Source organism: Pungitius pungitius, chromosome 10 (genome assembly GCF_949316345.1).
Source record: "Pungitius pungitius chromosome 10, fPunPun2.1, whole genome shotgun sequence".
Classification (NCBI taxonomy): Eukaryota; Metazoa; Chordata; class Actinopteri; order Perciformes; family Gasterosteidae; genus Pungitius; species Pungitius pungitius.
This window is the reverse complement of record NC_084909.1, coordinates 11335061-11355781: the sequence shown is the minus strand read 5'-3', so window position 1 is coordinate 11355781 and position 20721 is coordinate 11335061. Positions and strand designations below refer to the sequence as shown.

The 20721-nt window shown below is 45.3% G+C and overlaps 1 protein-coding gene across 6 annotated transcripts in view; it reads left to right on the top strand.

Moving 5' to 3' along the window:
- Positions 1-20721, top strand: part of myo16 (myosin XVI) — a 74897-nt gene that overhangs the window by 46553 nt on the left and 7623 nt on the right. For all 6 annotated transcript variants that reach the window (XR_005121515.2, XM_037488060.2, XM_062564794.1 and 3 more), the window contains 14 exons: positions 162-303; positions 879-951; positions 5607-5759; positions 6201-6401; positions 7049-7124; positions 8151-8347; positions 8910-8990; positions 10262-10467; positions 14771-14873; positions 15529-15625; positions 15736-16009; positions 16783-17165; positions 17261-18511; positions 20446-20601. Coding sequence is in view for 5 of the 6 variants with exons in the window: in XM_037488060.2 (XP_037343957.2) it covers positions 162-303; positions 879-951; positions 5607-5759; positions 6201-6401; positions 7049-7124; positions 8151-8347; positions 8910-8990; positions 10262-10467; positions 14771-14873; positions 15529-15625; positions 15736-16009; positions 16783-17165; positions 17261-18511; positions 20446-20601 (3393 nt within the window). In the remaining variant the exon portion in view is untranslated. The remainder of the gene's footprint in view (positions 1-161; positions 304-878; positions 952-5606; positions 5760-6200; positions 6402-7048; positions 7125-8150; positions 8348-8909; positions 8991-10261; positions 10468-14770; positions 14874-15528; positions 15626-15735; positions 16010-16782; positions 17166-17260; positions 18512-20445; positions 20602-20721) is intronic.

Sequence of the window (20721 nt, the reverse complement as noted above, 5' to 3'; positions counted from 1 at the left end):
AGAAACACAGATTTTTTTCTGACGTCCTGTCACTAAGGACATATGCCATTTCTTTAAGGCCTAAAGTCAGCAAATGAACTTTACAGATTTACTTTACAATGTTCACTATGCTATCGACATAATCATCAACAACTTGTGTTGCCATGTCCCTTCTGTTTCAGGTGACGTAATCACTAGGGGTCACACAGTGGAGATGTCGGAGCAGTACAGAGACCAGCTGGCAAAGGCGATCTATGGACGCCTCTTCAGCTATCTGGTCAACAGTATCAACGACTACCTACATGGACAAGATGACAGCATCAGGTCTGTCTGTCTGTCTGTCTGTCTGTCTGTCTGTCTGTCTGTCATGAGAGGCGTCTCTCCCTCAGGGCTTCTGCAGTAACAACACTAATATTGTGATAGACAGATTCTATATTGAAGGTTTATAATAGTTTACATGACATTCAGGATTGGCATGTACACTCGAATGATAAATACAGAACAACATGGTAGAGGACACGTTGAAGGTTTTTTTGAAGGTCTTGCACACAACAACTTAAACACGCGCGCGCACACACACACAAACACTCTTGGATGGAGGTTGATGGATCCTTGGTGGTGTTGATGTTGTGCGGTTTTATCACAAATTGTCAGATAACCCCTGTTCCATCTTTTGGAATGTGTCTGCTTTGCGTTGTCTACACACAAACCACATAGTTGATTTGTCAACCACGCTACTTACTACTGGCACACCCTCTTCAGATGTGTTATTGCACGCACACAAACATGATAATTCCCGTCAGGGTGACGCAAGCAAGCAAACTAGTCATCATATTGATCGTGAAGTTGAAGTAGTCATAACATCATACTTTTGCTCTCTATCTGACCCTTTCTTCTAGTGACCCTGCTATGGAAATTGGGATCTTGGACATATTTGGGTTTGAAGAAGTTCAGAGGAACGGATTTGAACAGGTTGGACTATGCCTAGTTAAATTCCATTTTTGTCATTCCAGAAGATATGCATCAATGTTGTGACCCTCTCAAGCCGACACAATTGTTTTCCTAATCAAGCCAAATGCATTCATGACATTCCCTGATTAACATCATTGGTTTCGAAGTCCGCCCTCTGCTGAAAAGGTTTTTGTGCTGTGTTTGGATTTGTAGTTTTAAACAGATCTTAATCAAATTGTGAAGATATTTCAATTCAATTCAATTCAATTCAATTCAATTCATTTTATTTTGTATAGCCCAAAATCGCAAATTACAAATTTGCCTCAGAGGGCTTTACAGTCTGTACACATGCAACATCCTCTGTCCCGAAACCCTCACATCGGCACAGGAAAAACTCCCCAAAATATGAAAAAAACCCTTCAATGGGGAAAAAAGGGAAGAAACCTTAGGGAGAACGTCAGAGGAGGGATCCCTCTCCCGGGATGGACAGACTGCAATGGATGTCATGTGTACAGAATCAACAATGTAAAAGATGTACAATACATTCAATTTCTCTAACTGAAATGATACAAGTAATTGCAAGTAGCAGAAGAGGTGTACGGCAGGACCACTGCAGGGACAACCTCCATCAGATCGAACCACCATCCACAGAGGCTTCTGTGGGGAGGGAGAGCAGAAAGATGTTGGTTTTTGATGACAGTAATATGAATCATATTTAAAGTAATGATGATGGCAGCAGCAGGTGTCAGCAGAGCCATGAGCCAGGAGTTAGAACCGGGGTCCGCACGAAACTATGATCCACGGAGACCTGCTAGGCGAGAAAGCACAAAAAACTCCCGGAAAGAAGCTTAATTAGTGATGTACATTAATAAAGCATGGATGATTGTGGGAGGAGAGAGTGAGAGTGAGAGAGGGGCTCGGTGTGTCCTAAGAAGTCCCCCGGCAGTCTAAGCCTAGAGCAGCTTAACTAAGGGCTGGTCCAGGCTAACCTGAGCCAGCCCTAACTATAAGCAATATCAAAGAGGAACGTTTTAAGCTTTATCTTAAATGAACTGACCGAGTCTGCCCCTCGGACTGAAAGTGGAAGCTGGTTCCACAAAAGAGGAGCTTGATAACTGAAGGCTCTGGCCCCCATCCTACTTTTTAAAACTCTAGGAACCACAAGTAGCCCAGCATCTATGGAGCGTAGATGCCTTGTAGGACAATACGGTGTAACAAGCTCTTTAAGATAAGACGGTGCCTCACCAGCAAGTGCCTTGTAGGTGAGGAGAAGTACCTTAAATTCTATTCTTGATTTAACAGGAAGCCAGTGCAGAGAAGTTAATACAGGAGTTATATGATCCCATTTCTTAGTTCTTGTTAATACACGTGCTGCAGCATTCTGAATCAGTTGGAGAGGTTTAAGCGATTTACAAGAGCAGCCTGATAACAAAGAATTACAGTAATCCAGTCTAGAAGTAACAAATGCATGAACTAGTTTTTCTGCATCACTTTGAGACAGGAAGTTCCTGATTTTTGATATATTCCGTAGATGAAAAAAGGCAGTCCTTGAAGTCTTCTTTATATGAGAGTTAAAGGACATATCCTGGTCGAAGAGAACTCCAAGATTTCTGACGGTGCTGTTGGATACCAGAGCAATTCCATCCATAGAGACTGTATCACAGTGACAGCTGACTTCGAAGGCGCTCTGGGCCTATCATGATAACTTCCGTTTTTTCCGAGTTTAACATCAGGAAGTTGCAGGTCATCCAGGTTTTGATGTCTCCAAGACAGTCCTGAAGTCTAACAAGTTGGTTGGTGTCTTCTGGCTTGATCGATAGATACAGTTGAGTATCGTCTGCATAACAATGGAAGTTTATGCGGTGTTTTCTGATAACGTCGCCCAAAGGAAGCATGTACAGGGTAAATAGAATCGGTCCAAGCACAGAACCTTGTGGGACTCCGTGACCAACATTCGTGGTCCTCGATGATTCACCGTTCACAAACACAAACTGGGATCGATCCGATAAATAAGATTTAAACCAGCTGAGTGCAGTTCCTTTGATGCCAATCAAGTGTTCCAGTCTCTGCAGCAGGATACGGTGATCGATGGTGTCAAATGCAGCACTGAGGTCCAGCAATACAAGAAAAGATACAAGTCCTTGGTCCGATGCAAGTAGAAGATCATTTGTAATTTTCACCAGTGCCATATTTGGGACTTGATCTATTTTAACCCATTTTATTCTCTAATTGTAATGAATGGGATGAGGTCTGTGGCTAACTCTGGCCTGATTTCAGCTGTCCTTAAATGAACTGAGGGCCGAAAAACAAGGGCTTCTCTGTGTGTGAGCTGTTGGATCGATGGGCTGCTACAGACCTGTGTCTTTGTCTGAATCTTATTTTTACCGTTATGATTAAGTGCATTTTTGGTGTCACGATACAAATCATTTTTTTCAGAATCAAATCTTGGTCCAATAAAGATGGTTCTTTTCTACAGGGAATGTTAACATTTGTTTCAAATGGGGACATTGTTCACTTCAAAAAAACAACCAACAGGAGAAATTGTCAAGTGTTGTGGGCATATAGTAAGCTAATTTTCCAGTTATGTTTGATAATCGATTGTAGATTATTGTTGTATTAAAGCTAAGTGGGAGCCTGAAAACGGCTAAGCAACAATAATAATCCTTCTTCCTACAGAGGTGTTTGAATTAGAACTGTCTGACTTGCTTTCTCCTCATACAGAAGCTACAGGGGACGGCCAGTAGTATATTTTGATTAGCTAAGGAATCTAGATTTTTTTATTTCTGTCTGTTCTTTTACTTTACATAAATGGATGAGCATGTCTGCTATACTTGGTTTTGATCATGCCAGGGTGTGGTATTACACAACATGATATGTAGTGCGTCGCAGGCTAAACCTGTCTTCAAGCATTCACTGTTGATAGACTTGACCATTCTAAGATGGGCAGACAAGTTTGTGCATCATCGTACACACACACGCACGGTGTGGTGTTTTGGGTGTAATTCGTAGTGCGCAAGAGGCTAAGTGCTTATTCCTTCTACTTAGAGCTTACGTTCCCCTTGAGGATCGTCCAATCTCCTCCGAGCCTTTATTAAGGCCAGTGTGTCTTTGTCTTTGATGTCCGTTTGTGTGTTTGGCACTAAGATGTCAGCATCTTGTTCGTTCCCTGGATATTCTCTAATCTAAGGGAGGGATGAAGCGAGGGATTGTGCAACCTTTCCCCTTCGGGTCTGGCATCTGCCAGAAGGGAACAGAGGGGAGGTGGCTAATAAAACGGAGCGAAACAAAGGGACGCCCTCGCTGGCTGTTGGGACCGTTGCCCACTTCTTTCTCCTAGACATCTTCTACATTAATGAATGCTCAGACATTTTATTAAATATGCGCCTGTCCGCAAATCACACGTTACCCACTGGATGATCCCGCACAAATAGATGTGGTTCATCAGTAACAAAAGAGCACTCAGGCTCTGACATGTTTGTACACACGCGCAGGCTCGTACACGGGCAGGCTCCACATGCGCAGCATGATCGGGGTCATTACGGCTTGTTAATTAGAGCCGTGTTTGTCAGGGGTGTGTTGTACCTGCTCAGCACTTTGCTAATGCACTAACTCAATCAACCACCTGCTAGGACTAAGCCTTTAATGTACTAGACTAGCTTGAAGACAAAGAGTAGACAAACACAGGGCCGTGGCCGACACAGCACAACGCACCTCTAGATGAGCACGTGTCATTCAGCGAGCCGTCAGACAAAATGTGGGTCAAGTTGTGATTGTTTTGTAATTCAATCGCATGACAGGCCCAGAAAAAAAACTTAAGCAGGTTTATATATTTTTGCACTTTTCTCCCCCCAAACATTCATTTTTTCTGTGAATGTATGACTATGGTAGATAAAACTGCTTTTCTTTGGCACAGAATACAACATGATTATTCAAATATTCACTCTATCCGTGAGCTTGCCTTTATTACCTAAAAGACCGCATTCATGCTTCAGATGGCCTTGGTTTGGCATTAGTTTTCGAGTCAGGTGGGACTACAAAGAAAAGATGCATCAGATTTTGGGATCAACATGAGGACAGGGACTCACTGAAGTACAAGGATGGCAACTTAATTTCTAGACTAAAACACTGAGAATGGTTTTGTGTTCCACGTTGTGACACATTCAGGTTCAGGAGAAGTTCAGACAGGCCTTCTGCTGCCAACTGCTGTCCTGTGTTGTTCCACTTCATATTCTGTCTTTCTTCTCATTACATCAATGTGACATGTCCCACTTGAGTCCCCCCAGTGCTACACACGCCAGACAAACCATCATCTAATTGACTCCTGTGCTGTGATTGGTTGACTGCTAGGTTATGAAGAGTTTGTGTCCCAGCTGGAACACTTATCACAGTGGAATAAAGGCCCTACATAGGAACATCTATTACTATGTATACCATGCACGTGGTGTACCTGTAAAAAGCTCTGGGCTCTGTTGTGCTGATGTGTGTTGTCGGTTCATTTATGCCTCATCGACTTCCCTGTTGGTGCCACAGCAGGTTACGTGCCAGGTTGTATTTGTGCATGTATTTTTTTCTCTAAAACTAAAACATTCAGTTTAGTGCCTCCTAAAAAGGAATTTCATACAATGTGCATCAAAGTGTGAGTTTATAGGTTAATGCTTTCTTTGTGTGCATTCCAGCTGTGCATGAACATGACCAACGAGCGGCTGAGGCAGTACGTCTCTGAGGTGCTATTCCAGCAGGAGCTGTCTGAGTGTCTGCAGGAGGGCATTGCCATGGAGACCCCTCGCTCCCCCGGCAACCAGACATCCGTCCTGGCCTTCTTCCTTCAGGTAGGCCTTCTGCATGCTTTGTTTGGTCCAGTTTGATGTCTTGTGATGCAATTCAACGTTGCAAGCCCACCCAGAGCTTTGAGTGCCTTTAAATCACACTAATGAAAATCACACTTTTGTCACGGTTTCAGCTATGTAAAAGCTGTTTTATAATTCTTTTTTTATTTTAAAATTGATTTAAAGGTATGTATTGATTAAAAAAACTGACTGGATTATTGCTGTTCAGACTGAGGGTAGGCCAGTAGTCAGGATGTCTATAACGTAATTTCAACCCTAATGCATGTTACCCTTTTACCTCTATTAATAATTTACCCCCCAAAAGTTATTTCAAATCAGATGGATAGCTTCACCCTGTAGGGACCACTAAGTGCCATGACAAAAAGAATAGATTACTCTTATCAACAGTTCTTAAATGACGCTTTTTGTTTGTTCATCCCCCAGAAGCCCCAGGGACTGCTGTGCGTGTTGGACGAGGAGAGCCAGAGCCTGCGGCCGGCAGAGCAGAATCTGTACAAGAGACTTTCAAATCAGCTGGACTCCAATCCGACTCACGGTCTTTCTCTCACAACTAAGGATGGCAACGGAAACCCGCCGCCCAAAGACCAGGGTCCAGCATTCACTGTCAGCCACTATGCGGGACAGGTCTGTCTGCATTAAAGAACGGTCTTCATCCCATTTATTGGAGCCAGTGCGGCATGTTCTAACATGAAATATATCTTGACTCATTGCAGTAGACCTCAAAAGACCCAACATAAATCATGGACCCTAAATACGACCTGATCAAACATTAATTCAGCTCAGTACTCTTCTAATAAACTGGCAGTTGCTAGGCAGAAGAAGTTACCAAGTTGATCTCCTGTCCTCCACCGCTGAAAATTAAATAAAAAATGAAAAAACATTATCTTAAAAACAAAATAGAGAAAACAATATTTTGATTCATAAATGCTATAACAATTAAATGTCCTTACAGGAAACAAATGAGTCACTATGCAAACTTTTTTGCACACAAATGAAACGTAATAGTTTATTTATTCACAGCAAACACTATGCAGTGAAATAATGCAATGGACACCACTAGGTGGGGTTTGGCCATACTTTCCAGAAAAATAAGATAAATATAAAAAAATATTGGAATGTGTAGGTTTTCTTTTAAAAGTATACATAATATTTTTATGCAGCCAGAGAAGTTGCTATGGCGTGTATTATAACTGATCACATCCAAACTATTTTACATTTCATTTAATTTTTAATACACTGATTTTCCATGTATGTTTTTCATTTTTTTAAAGATATGCTATGATCTCACGGGATCCCTCGCTAGAAACAAGGACTCTCTTCCTCAGAACATCCTGTTCACGATGAAGTGTAAGTACCCGATAAATGAAACATGTGTGACCACATTGTGACGTCAGAGCAAAGCAGAACACAAAGATTTACTCCTTGCATAAACCAGCGCTGCACACACAGCTGCTCTCTCTCCAAGTGTGGTTGTTTTTGTTTATGCGCGCTTCATCCCGTATGTGGCAGACTGCACCATCCGCGTGTATATTGTCTATAGAAGATGCCAGATGTGGGGTGTTGTGGTTAGCAGGACAGAGGCCTTCGTTGTGTGACTGCCAGGCTGGCCACGCATCCAGCAGCCTAATTGCTGTAATTTCCATGATGAGGCTAATCTACTAAAGGCTCGCCCTTCACTCACACTTGGCTGTTGTCTGACAGAGACGATGCGTCGTCGCCGTTCAGCCGCGCACATTAACATACGTACTATGTGGTTTCCTCTAACGGATGTCCTCACCGCCCTGCTTGAAGTTTAAGCCTTAAGCCAATAGGGGAGGAAAGGGATCGACGCAAGTCCGTATTCAGGTGGTGGCAATGATTGCTTTAAATGAAGACAATTGCACCTGGAGCTGTGTGTAGTTAAACCCTTAAATGAGTCCAGGCCTTGTGTTTTTCTTGGTACGCCCACCTCCCATCAACCTTTCCTCTTTGACTCTGTCAGCCTTTCAGATGAGAGCCATGCACCCACGTTCACATGCATGTTGTTTGGCCCACTGAATGAGCTCATTGTTATCGTGGAACACTCCACGTGTTGGTCCGACCTCTCTTGTCGCCTGACCTATTGTTTACGTGATGCCTAACTTTGAACCTCCTCCCCACTTCTCATCTGATGTTTCACTCCTCCCTTGTTTACATCATCCCTGCTGTTCCTCCCTACTTTCTTCCCTCTTTTTTTAATGTTTTTCGATTTTTCCTTCATTCTATCGGTCTTTTGTTTATTCCACCTTGCCTTACTCCCCTCCACCCCCTTGTTTCCACCAATGCTGTTGCTTCTTTTCAATCCCTTTTCCCCCGCCTCTGCTTCTGTCTCTACATGTGATTTGTGCCATGCAGCCAGTGAGAGCGTGTTACTGCAGCAGCTCTTCCAGTCCAAGCCGACTCAGACCGGTTCTCTGGTGCCAGCAGCCCATGGCCGTGTCGGGTTGAGGGGCCCCAAAGCTGCCCTGTTGCTCCACAGGAGGCCATCAGCTTCCCTGGTCACTGCCAACATTGTGGCACAACAGTCCCAGAGATGCTATGACTATACCAAGGTACAGTAGACCTTTCACAGGGTGGTGAGCGTGTGTTGAAGGCCATGTAAATACAAGGTACACAACAACTATATATAAACCTGTGGGAATTGGATTGCTATCAAACAAACTACAAAAGCATGCAAACAGTCATGCGAAATGCACACTTCTGATCTATTTTGAATGTTTAGAAAGCAGGCTGGTTGTGTAATCTCTTGGGGCTCCATCTATGTGCCCGATAGCAACAAGAGAACATTCATCAATTGGACCCTTTTCCTCTTCCTGACCTGTCCGAGCAGCCTTAAACGGTTACCTCAGACTTGAGCTTTGAGACAATTGATGAAACAATGGAAGACAATAATGGGTCGAGTTACACTGCAAAGCATATGGAAGCAACTCATTTGCAATTGACCGAGGAGTGGAAGATGTGCTTAGCAAACATTCTGCACAGAATTGGGAGATTTTGATTTTAATTTTTTTAATTTTTTTATCTACAGTCAAAGCCACACGTCCTAATTTGATGTTCATATGTGATCATTCTGTTTTTAATGATTCCTTAAATCTTATATCTGTCTTTTGCCAGATCTTGAAAAAGAGAGGCTCAAGCTCCTTCCTCCAACGGCTTGAGCGCTGCGGGCCCATCACAGTGGCTGTCCAGCTGAGGGTAAGAAACACACATTTTTAGTTTTTGCCAGGATTATTCTTCATTTTGCTCTTTTTTCCACCATAGCCTTTAATGAGCGAGGTGTCTGTGTGTTGTTTGAATGTCCTCTGCATGGGTTTGCTTTTGCACTCATTTCCTCAAACTGAGCATGTGTGTACGTCAGGTGATTGCACTCATTGTCCACAGGTTGTGAAGGTTTTTGGCTGTCTGAATATGTTCTGTTCTTGTAGCTACCATGTCTCCTGCACAACGCATGGATTTTGCGGGTCATAGAAGTCTCTCAGTCCTTCTGCAAAACAGTAAAGAAGTTTGAACAAATAATGATTCTTCAAAAGCATACTGTTAAAGTAGTATTTGTCATTATTTTAACACGCATTTACTGCAGCACATACACAACAACTGAATTAACGGTTTTGAGGTTTTGTTCATCTCACTTTTGTCTTCATTTTACAGAATACCCTATTCAATACATAACCTACAGCCAAGCATCTGGCTGAAATGCTGAATGAATAGAAAGATTTGTTAATGTAACCTTAGGGTTTGTGTAAAATGAGAAATTACGGCCGGTTAAGATTTCATAACTATATAAACCGACAATACTATTCAGTCAGAGGAAAGTAGTTCAATGTCTGCTGGTGACGCAAAGGGGCTGAAATGTGGCTCTGAGAATCCGTACCTTTTGGCTTGAATGCAGCCAGTGTGTTACACAATCAGAGTTGTGGGCTTGTGGTGGACAAGTCCCTCAGGGAGGAAGAGAGTGGGCTGAAGAATGATGCTGTACCAGGCCAAGCATGAAGCCCTCCACGTGAATGAATGAATGAACAATGAACAACCACCATTACACTGTGGGGCCTGCGCACAACTTTGTGTGTGAGCATGCGCGTGTTCGGAGGACAGCGACGTAGACGCTGGTGACTTCAAAGACGAGTGCTGGGGTGTTAATTGCTCTTTGTAACTAACGGCATGCCGAGCACAGGGTGCGTGCGTATGTGTGACCTTGTATCCAATGGATGTTTGTTAATTTAGGGCTTGAAGGAAAAACACCCTTCAAAAGAGCTCTTTGTGTTTCTGCTTCCTCCAAAGGCAACACCCCCGCCCCCCCCCCAAATCAGCCTTCTTTATCTTAAACACAACGTGATCTCACATCAGAAGCAAATAACGGCCAGAGCCAAGCCTCTGTCGTTAATCAAAGCGCGACATGTTGCTCATTCTGTTATGATTGTAAAATGATAGTTTGACTGCATCTCCTCTTTTTTGTGCCCTTCTTTCAGAACTCTCTGTCGGAGGTGATCAGTAAGCTGCAGGCCTGCACGCCTCACTTTGTGGAGTGTGTGCGCCCTGACGCCAGCGCTCAGCCCGACAGCTTTGACAGCTTCCATGTGTCTGCCCAGCTGCAGTACATCGGGGTTCTCGAGATGGTGCGCATGATCCGCTATGGATACCCTGTCCGCCTGTCCTTCCCAGGCTTCCTCAGCAGGTCGGTCTCAGAGCATGTTGCATAATTAACCGTGCACTGACTGTAATTCGCTCTTTGCTGATTCGTTCCCTGAAAAGCCTCCTTTTCTCGTTCGGCTTCATCTGTGAGGGTTAGTTCTTTAAGATGTTGGATTCCTCTGCTTCCTCAATTGTACAGATACATCAACCTCCCAGCAGGTCACGGTGATCTTGATCGCTTTACAAGTGACTGGGCGAGCAGCTCAAAGCAAGCATGTGGTTTGGGAGCATATTCCTCCTCTACATCCGCAAGCAGCGGTAGATATTGGACATGATAATGTGTTCACATGCAGATGGACACATTTGCATTTATAAGTCACGGCAACCTTTGCTTTTGGAAGGACGACGTGACCTTGAATGGCTTTTTTAGAGAATAAGTGTATTGCAGCTGATGATGGCACGATCACGTTTCCCATGTCAGCCTGACACACACACACACAGAGACACACATTAACCAGTCAGTTGTGTGTCAGGTCTCCGTGCCCCCACACTTTAATGCCCATGATTATTTTTCCCTATGACCACTTTTCATATCCCCTTTACTGTGTTTCCGGCTTCCCTTCAAAGTGGTAGATCCATCTCTAGACTTTCCCTCCCATGTCCCTATTAGAATCTGTTGCCTTTCACTGTCACCTCGCCCTGTAAAGTCTAGGATGAACAAATCCCATTTCTTAAAGTATTCCACTAATGCACAAAAAGTTATGAAACTGTCTGCCGGGCTGTCTCTCACTTTTTACGATTAGAAAGGGATCAAAAAGAACATTCCTGCCAGATAATACGAGAGGGCGCAAAGCTGGTCACATGACCTCCCAAAAAGTTTCCACTTCCCTGCTGTAGATATCATTACATCACTCCACGAGCCTTGAAACACACAAAATGTAGTTGTTTCCTAAAAGATGGATGAATCTCTCTTAAGGAAGAATTATTGTATTAACTTTAAATATATCATTTTACTACTTTAAAAAACAGACTATAGTTCACTTTTTTATTTTGTCAACAAGAGTTTCTGTTCATGTTCCTCATCCTGAATTAATTCTTCATGATAAAAGATGGTGCACTGGAAATGCAAATGAGAAACTAGTTTACAGCCATCAAGCCTTTCTTGGTATTTTGGTGAGTAGCTGTCAAGATAAACAGTTAGAAAAAAAGAAAAGTACTACTAGAGTGAAGAATCAAAATATAGAATAGAGAGCTTCACCAACAAGGAGGAAAACCTGAACGGGGAATTTAACTTGCAGAACTGTGTCAAATGGAGAAGTGAATCCACTACATTTTGAGTTGTCTAGAAGCATCTGATGAATATGCCGTGTAGAGCCAACACTCCCGTTGTTCAAGATGTTTTTGAAAGATTCCTACTGAGGGTTTCTTGAGAGCCTTTGTTAAGTCTGAGTCAGTGAGTGTCAAATGAAATTAGGAAGGCAAATGTTGTATAACTGAGCATCAAAAAGTAAAGAGTTTTTGTTTATTCCAGTGAGGATGGTATCTAAAGGAGACTTTCACCCTCTGTGTGGTGACTGTTGTCCATTGTTGGGCCGCTATCTGCTGCAGCCCTTCTATCACTTCTACTTGACATAGTGTTAGGCTCCTCCCCAAATAGTCTATAAAAATACTCTAATGCTTGAACACAGATGAACTTTGACTTGGAGAGGCAGGATCGGCCATCTGCTGGTTGAGTGACATCAATGATAATTTGCAGAATTTATCATGCTGTATTTAGGGTAAAAGGTTAGGGATAAGGACCTAATCTTAATCAATGCAAATTATTAGGCCAATGGGTACGGGGCTAGTAGAATAGCCAGTTCCATTCACTCACGAAGATAGTTGGGAATTAAAGAATGGAAACGCGTTACTCAAGTTATTATGACTTTGAATTCAGTTTATAATCTAAGTGTATTTAAGGTTTCACTTTATTTATCAATGCGTTACTCAACAGCCCCGGTTGGTGTGCATTGCGAGCGTGTGTGCTATCTGCAAACAAATGGACCTTTTGGAGCGTTGCGTTTGTCTGACGTGTGTCCCCGTTCTGCTGTGTATACATTAATGCCGTGCTCATTTCGAGTGGCTGCCACTCACAAAGACACCAGTCAGTTGAGCCCAAGTGCCATTCATATCTGGCTCAACGCAGACACGGCCGATGAATGAACACAGCCTTGGCCGAGCGGGGAGCTGCTGCTGAGCGGGGGTGGACTAAACTGGTGTCTTCACAGAGCTCTTATCGTTTCCTCACAAGCTGCCTCTTGTGAACCACCATTTCCTTTTTTTCCCTCTTCCGTCCTTTCCTCTCTTTTTCTCTCAAGAGCGCACACACACGATTGCGGTCCTGTTTGTTTCTTTCCATTTGCCACTCTTTTCCAAACAGGCCACGGCCCTTGATAATCAAACCGACGGGACAATAAATCCGCCGGTAATCTTCAGCTTGCCATATTGTTATTAACACAAGCTCACCCAAATGCAGACTTGCCTACTAGAACCATGGAGGCCAGTTCACCCTTCACGGGCCACAGTTGACACCTGAAGTTAATTACATCATTGTGCCAGAAAGCACAGTGATTTATGAGGAAATCTATTTTATTGTTGCCTTTATTTGTCTTTTATGGTACCCTATGTGTTTTGTGAGGGGATTTCTTTTGTGCCAATATGTAAGGTCAAAGGCTTCCACTTGAACCTTGTTTCTTTGCTAAGATCTTGTCTCTTAAAAAGTGGATGAGAAAGGCCTCAGAATTCATAGAGCATGTCAGAAACACAGCTTCCAAGCACATAGGTCAGGATTTCTAAGAAGGGGAGTTTCAAGCCCTATTTACCTCCCACTGGTGGATGAACACACACATTTGTAGGTTATTTAGTTACCTCAATCATTTCAGACTGAACACTGGGATGAAAATGTGAAGGGGGGCAACAATTTTGGCTTTAGGGAGGAGGTTTAAATTCAAGCTGCTTTGCCTTCACCTCCTTTTGTGATGCTCACTAACAGCTATCTGATGTCCTATTGGTCGGAGAACCACGTTAACGCCCTGGTCTCCTTTTAAACTCTAATCAAAGGGGTTATTTCAATTCTTTGACTCCACGTGAAGCTTCTTAGGGTCTTGTAAAAGTAGACCATTGATGGTTTTCATATAGTCACACGGCGGAGGTCATGGGTTTACAGAGTTCCTTTCGGTTTTATGGTCCATGGGGGACCGTGTGTGCCGTCTGCAGGACTGGTGTTACCGTACACAGAGAAGGTAACGGAGAAATCAGACTGACCCCTCTTCTACAAATTAAACTCATCCATTCACATGCACTTACTAAGTCACTGTTGACAAAACAAGTAGTTACAACTGCTTGTTATATATTTCTTTTCATGTGACATCCGGTTGGGTTGCTGTGTCAGGTTTCTGCTACCCTCATTACAGTTTAACACAACTGTATGTGTTAATCTGTATTATGAGGCTGTACGTGACCCAATACCAATGTACTCTGGGGAATACTATACTATCTTTGATTAATCATTTGAGGGTTTACAGCTCCCACTGTTAAGTCATTGAGTGTTTGAGGACTCTCGCAGACATTCGGAGCCTTTTATGAACCCTTTCCATAAGTCTGAATTTCTACAGACTTTAGCAGAATGACCAATTCATAGCAATGTGACATCAAAGCCTGGTTGCCAGCATTGAGATGTAAAAAAAAACGAGGACTGCACCTGATAAGTCTGTCAAATGATATGTCCTCGGAAACAAGTGAGTTTTCTGGAGCCTTCTTTCTCTTCCTCCTGTTTTTCCCCTTTTTCTCATTCTCCCTACTCCTCCTTTGGAGTTTTCAGTGTGACCTTTGTTCCTGCTGACACATCGGTGGAAGGAGTAACTGCTAATGGAGGGGAAATATATTTTTTATCGCCTCACTTCATAAGCTCCTTCCACCATTACTGTAGTCAAACAATATTCACATATGTCTACATATTCAGAATGTCTTTACAAAAACATTCTACAAGTTCTAACGTCTACAGTTTTCCATATTTTAAGAGCTTGCTTATTCTCTATCATTTGATTCTGTGTCAACATTGCTCTTGCTCACTCCCCCCCTTTCAGCCCCTCCGTCCCAGGCACAAACAAACCTTGTGTCCGGCCAGCTGACCATTCATAGCAACGGTTGCCGAGGGCAACACCAATAGGAGCAGATGCTGTTTGGCTGGTCTGCCGTATGACCCCACTGACCTTTAAACCCATTGTTTGTGAAAAGAGGTTGTCGTGTTCAGTCTGTTTTAAATAATTTAATAATTTCAGCTCTAAAGTTGTTTATTTGTATTTCAGGTATAAAGACCTTGTTGTCCCAACTTTGGTAGACCAGAAGAAATTGTCACCAGAGGAGAGATGTCGCTCAGTTCTGCAGCAGTCCAAACTCCAAGGATGGCAGGTGTGTGTGTGTGTGTGTGTTGCCTCTTTTTCTGTCTCCAGCAATAACAAAAGATTTGCCAAATAACTTAATCCCTGACCCTCTATTCGAAAGATCCCATGGAATCTTTGGCAACTCACTCCAGCTGTCCCACCTCATCATCATTCTCCTCACAGACACACAGAAGCACCCCCACACCCCATCCGCTGCCCTGTCTGCCACGCTGCTGTTGTGTCTGAGTGGGTGACCCTACAAGTCACCTCAGCTCCCCCCTCACACACGCATATATACTCTTCCACAATGCTCCGCAGACACCTCTTCATGCAGTTCTGCTCGACACACTCTTAAGCCCCTCCCTTAAGTAGCGTATGCTGGAATGCATAGTGTCAAAGTGTGTGTGTGTCCCCACACACAGTTCTGTGCACCTGGTATCTAGTGACCTCCTCCCCCTAAACGCCCTCTAAAATCCAGAAAGTGAATGTGGTCAACATTCAAACCCACAACCCCACCCAGCTATTATCCTCCATCTTTGCTACATCATTGCTGTCCCATCTCTCAGCCAGCAGGACGCACCCTTCTCAGATCCCCAACAGAGGACAGCCAGACTCCCAGAAGCTGATGATGATGATGGCAGTGTGGAGAACATCAATGATGGCTTGTGTTGTTGTGTGTGTAGATGGGCAGCAGCAAGGTCTTTCTGAGATATTGGCAGGCGGAACAGCTCAACGACCGCTGCTACCGGTTTCATAAAAAGATCATCACCTGCCAGAAAGGTAATATTCAAAATGATGAACCATCAGGCCGTGTTTCTCCTTTGGGTTGATCCGTACAGCCTTCCCTGAGACCTCTGACGTCTCTTGTCTTCCTCTTCCCCGTGTCTCAGTGGCGCGTGGTTGGCTGGTCCGGCGGCGCGTTCGCCATCGGCTATTGTTACAGCAGAAAGACGAGTGCAGTGTTCAGCGTTTCCTGCAGGGGGCAGAAAACATGGGGCTGCGAACCTACGACCACTTGGTCATCCAGAACGCATCCGACATCGCACGAGAGAGCGACCGCCTACGCTGCCACGGCAACGGCTTTCTCAACGCCCTAGGCAATAGCCCACCGCTCGGCGAGCGGCCCGAGCCGGTGGGCAAGGAGGAGGATCAGCCTGTCAGAAGGTAAATTAGCAAACGCCCCCATTTGATTCACACGCCTTCATAAAGATACGACGCAACATTGATGTGCACTTATTCATTGTTTCCAAATTTTTTTTAATTCTTGTAATATATTGTATGTGCTCTACACTGCATAATTCATGTGTTGATTTCATTAGCATATTTTTTTCTGCCAATATTTGACAAAGTGAGAATACATTAGTTTAAGATTTGTTGTCCAACCCAATAAAGCATGTATTCAACTTTAAAGTGGCTGTAAAAGTAGAAAATGATTCACGAGGCTTCCAACAGGAGGACTGGTGACAGTAGTCAGACTGGGAGCGTCACGGTTGTAGAGGGGATTATATTCACCTAATTTCTCTGCAGGTTATTAAAATTCCTCCCCCCATCATGTACACACACACCCCTCCCCCCGCCTGCAATCCTGCAACCAACAGATGGCTCATACAGATTAGCAACCGAAATATCAAGCTTAATGTTTTCACTGGAAGGAGATTAGATTTAAAGCATAATCTCTTTGGTTTTTATCCTCCAATTGCCCTCCTTAGGTCATATTTGTGGTATGACAGTTGAAGCAGGACTACGCTGGGTTTGAGCATGCTGATTTAAATTACATAATTAACTCAATCTGGATCACAAAACCAGTGGATGAGAAAAAAGGTTGTGCCTGTAATTTCAATGTTTCTCCGGGGAAAATCATGAAGCAGAAGTGATGGAGATTATACAGTCAAATATTTGATCTTTCTGCCACGTAAATATATATTTTTCTATTGAAGGGTTGTGGATAAAAGCGTGAAAGTCTATGACGGTCCTGTCAATGGGGGCAGTCGAGTTATTCGCCACTTTCGGTCCAGCTCCGTCCCCATCCCCCTCGCCATGGAGAGCTTGGTCCATTCCTCTGCCGGTCCATCCATCAAACCAGCCCTGCAGCAGGCTGCTCATACCAATGAGGACACGGCAGGCGGGGGAGGTCTTTCCTCTCCCCGGAAGCAACCTCCGCCCAAACCAAAGAGGGACCCCAACACTCGTCTGAGTGCATCTTATGAAGCAGTCAGCGCAGGGTTGACGATGGCAGCCAAAGAGTGCCCCACTCCTGAAGGGTTTGGTTCGCCAGCCGGAAGCCCCCATAAATCCCAGCTGTCCCCCACAGACCCCGCAGGTAATTGGCTTCACCTTTTCTTTTAAAACATGCAACAGACGATGCTTTACCTTGACTTTCTCTGTATTTAATGGCATCCTTTGTCATTTCCTCAGCCTTGTGCAAACCCCGTCCCCACAGTGATGACTACACAACCATGAGGAAGGTGCCGCCTCCGAAACCAAAGCGCAGTCCCAACACCAAGCTTTCGGGCTCCTACGAGGAGATTAACGCTGTATCCCCCCACATCCACCAGCTGCGTCCTACCGACATAAAGCTAGCCTTGCTGTCCCGCGCCGGGGGATTCGGAGGGTTCGGAGGGTTCGGCGGTTTGCTGCAGAAAGCGGCCTCTGTGGACGCCCCACAGGGATTAGGCCTGAGTCTTTACCAGAGCCGAGATGAAGAGGACGTGTACATAGAGATGGTGGGCGCCCAGCCGCGGGCTCGAAGTCTCCAGGAGCCACCCGACAGTCCAGAGCCGGCCGACTCAGAGGCCGTTTACGAGGAGATGAAATATCATCCTCACGAGGATGGTGCAAAGCCGGCCACTGTGGTTAGCAAGGCCGCCAAGTTGGAGGCACTCGGCTTGAGCCTGGCTGGATTGGGGCCCTCTCTTTCTCACACGGACAGCAAACGGATGGCAGCTGGGACAACCGCCGCCGCCGACGTTTCTCACCCCCAGAGCGCCGCAGTTCTCAAAACTCATGGCAAAGACGGCAACTGTGACATCCCCGCTCCCTTCCCCAACTTGCTTCCCCACCGTCCCCCTCTGCTGGTGTTTCCCCCGTCTCCCGTCACCTGCTCCCCTGCGTCAGATGAGTCACCCCTGACCCCACTAGAGGTCAAGAAGCTGCCTGTGTTTGAGACCAACCTGAACTACGCTACTGGCCCAGACAGCCCCCTCTCCCCACAGTTTTCCCGCCAGAGAGCGGACTCCTCCCCTAGCCTCACCGTCCTCATGCCGGAGAAAAGGTCCACACCTCCTCTCACCCCTCCACCTCCACCACCTGCTCCAAATGCTGCTCCTCCTCCCTACAGACCTCCTTCCTACTTCCCCTTCCCGCCTGAGGCTAACTTCCTTTCTCTGACCAGAGCAGCGTCTGTCACAGGCAGCTCGGAGACCCCCAAAATCTCCTCCTCTAATAGGGCAGGTGGGGAACCCCTTGGCAAGCCACCTCCCTACTCCCCCGTGAAGATGTCACGCCCTGAGCCCCGGCGAGCGCACTCGTGCTCCTCCTCTCCCCTGCTGTTCAACCCAGCCAATGGCCGACCCCTGACCAGCCCGCTGGACGAGCTCAACACTCTGTTCAGCTCTGGACGCAGCTTATTGAGGAAGTCCACCCCAGGGCGCAAGCTGCGAGATGGAGGTTTGTCCGTAACGTTGACACGCGTTGTGCCGTCAAACATTCGGGTAGGAGCGCAGCAGTCTGTTACCGGCTGCGATCGGTTCACAATGAAAGTCTCAGGCTGCTCCGTGGCATATGATTCACTGGGCACTGGGTTATCACCTCTCTGTAGTGAGGTTGTAGGGGAGTAATAACCTCTGGTTTCATGTGGGGTTGCGAGTCTGCGTGTGTGTGGATTTACACGCAAGTGCTCTGTCGCGAGGTGAGATGGAGGCAGCAGCTGTTTTCATAAATTCTCCCTCTCTACTGTTAGACTTCTTCCATTGATTCAAATGGTGTGGCCAGCCACCCTTGAGGCAACCCATTTCTTACAGTCCCAGGTGAGGTGCCCTCTGGTCGCGGCTTTCTAACATGGTACCAAATGAGCTAGCTGGTGTTGCCCATTCAGCTCCATAGTGATCTATAGACACTATAAAGTGGCTCTAGCTGGGTTTGTAGCTCCATGTGCTTCATTCAGAGGACATTCAGGTCGACAGGTTGTCCTTTGCAAAAAGAGGCCTCATGCACGGTTCACAATTACAACAAGAAAAGGAGAGGATCCTCAGGTCAGAGGTTACTTTTTGCTTGGCTTGATGAGACTGAATTTTCCCATTTCCCACAATTTTCCATTTCTACCATCAGCTGGAGAAAGGACGGGTATTTTGGAAAAGGTGCTTGTGGTCTTGTCCAACTGTGTTTTTGTCGCAGTCTTTGTATTTGTTGTGGCTGGGTGAATAATACATGAGCAGTAGAGTGATGAGTATGGATATCAAATATTGAACAGCTCATTCATGTTCTTCTGAAAGCACTGTCACTGCTGTTGAATCTAGTGTTGCTGTCCATAATCGCTCTCATGTTATTGTGCATCTGATTAATTTAGATGAGACAAAGTGGTGTGTGTTTGTCTGTGTCATAAGAAGTTCAAGCGGAAGGAAGCTGAAATCCTGAGGCCTCAAATTACATATTATCCTTCACTCTTCGTCAGAACCTGGACCTCCAAAGGAAAAGCCCTGGCGTCATGGAAACAGTGACCGATGAACCTGGCTGTTATTTCAAGTAGGCATAGCGAGGCGCTCCACTTAGATCAGAGCGCGGAGGGATGCCGATGGGCTTAACAGGATGGCGTACTTCCGTTCCCTTTCGGCGGGTAGCGTGATACCTGACGCTGTGGGAGGAGCCAGGGGTTACAGTTGCTATCCCAGACATCTCTGTGAAGAGCAGCTGCCTCGCCCTCCTCCTCCTCCCCTTTCTCATGTCAGGGAGTGAGAAGCCCACGGGAATGCCTGGGGACGGAAATTGCTGTCATCGCCCCATTACACAACAGCGACGGACAAATTGGCCGAAACTGTTAAAAGTCCAAACTTTTCCCCGATAGTGATTGATTTAGATTTGTAGTCTATGAGGCTTCTCAAGCATGCAGCGCTCACATGGAAACCCTTCCTGTACCTGTCCTTGAGTTCCCTCAGAAACGCACACCTGCCCCGTGGGACCTAGAGTAGAGTTTGTCGAGTTTATATTTAGGCATCTTGTGACCATGGCGGGACCAGGAGGCACACATTCTCAGTATGGAACAGCAGCTGACAAATTCCCATTCACACTCATGCACATACAGTATGTGCCCACAGTCTTTTACTCTTACGGTGTGTCACAGCATGTGAGCCTCGAGGCGCAGAGGCAGCTCGTGTGGCGTCACCGCACTGCCAGACAGAGCGGATGAATCATTTTTCAAATACTTCATAGGATAGAAGGAGTTTGAAAGGTGGAGATAGAGAGAAGATATTGGAAATGAACACATGATGACTGGTTGTGCGGTTTTGGATTTTTGTTATGCCTCACAAATACTATGCATTATTCATTGTCAACTTTATCTGCTGTCTACTGCATATTACATGTAGTGTATTTTCTATTCCTCCCAGGATTCAATTCGAATATAAATCTGCCAGGGAGGGAAGATTATGGCTCGGCCCCCACCTCGCCATCTCTGCAGCTTCAGGACAAGAACGCTAACAACCACACGCATCCTCACTGCCCAAGCCCCGCCCCCATAGAGAACGGCAACCAGATCTCCAACGGTAACAGCCAATGTATTTACACGCACAACTCAAGAAGCTAGAGTCCAGCAAGGATCCAGTCCGGGTCGACTGTTTATAAATGTATGCGACTGTCCTGTGGAGTTAGGAAAGTAGCAGCTA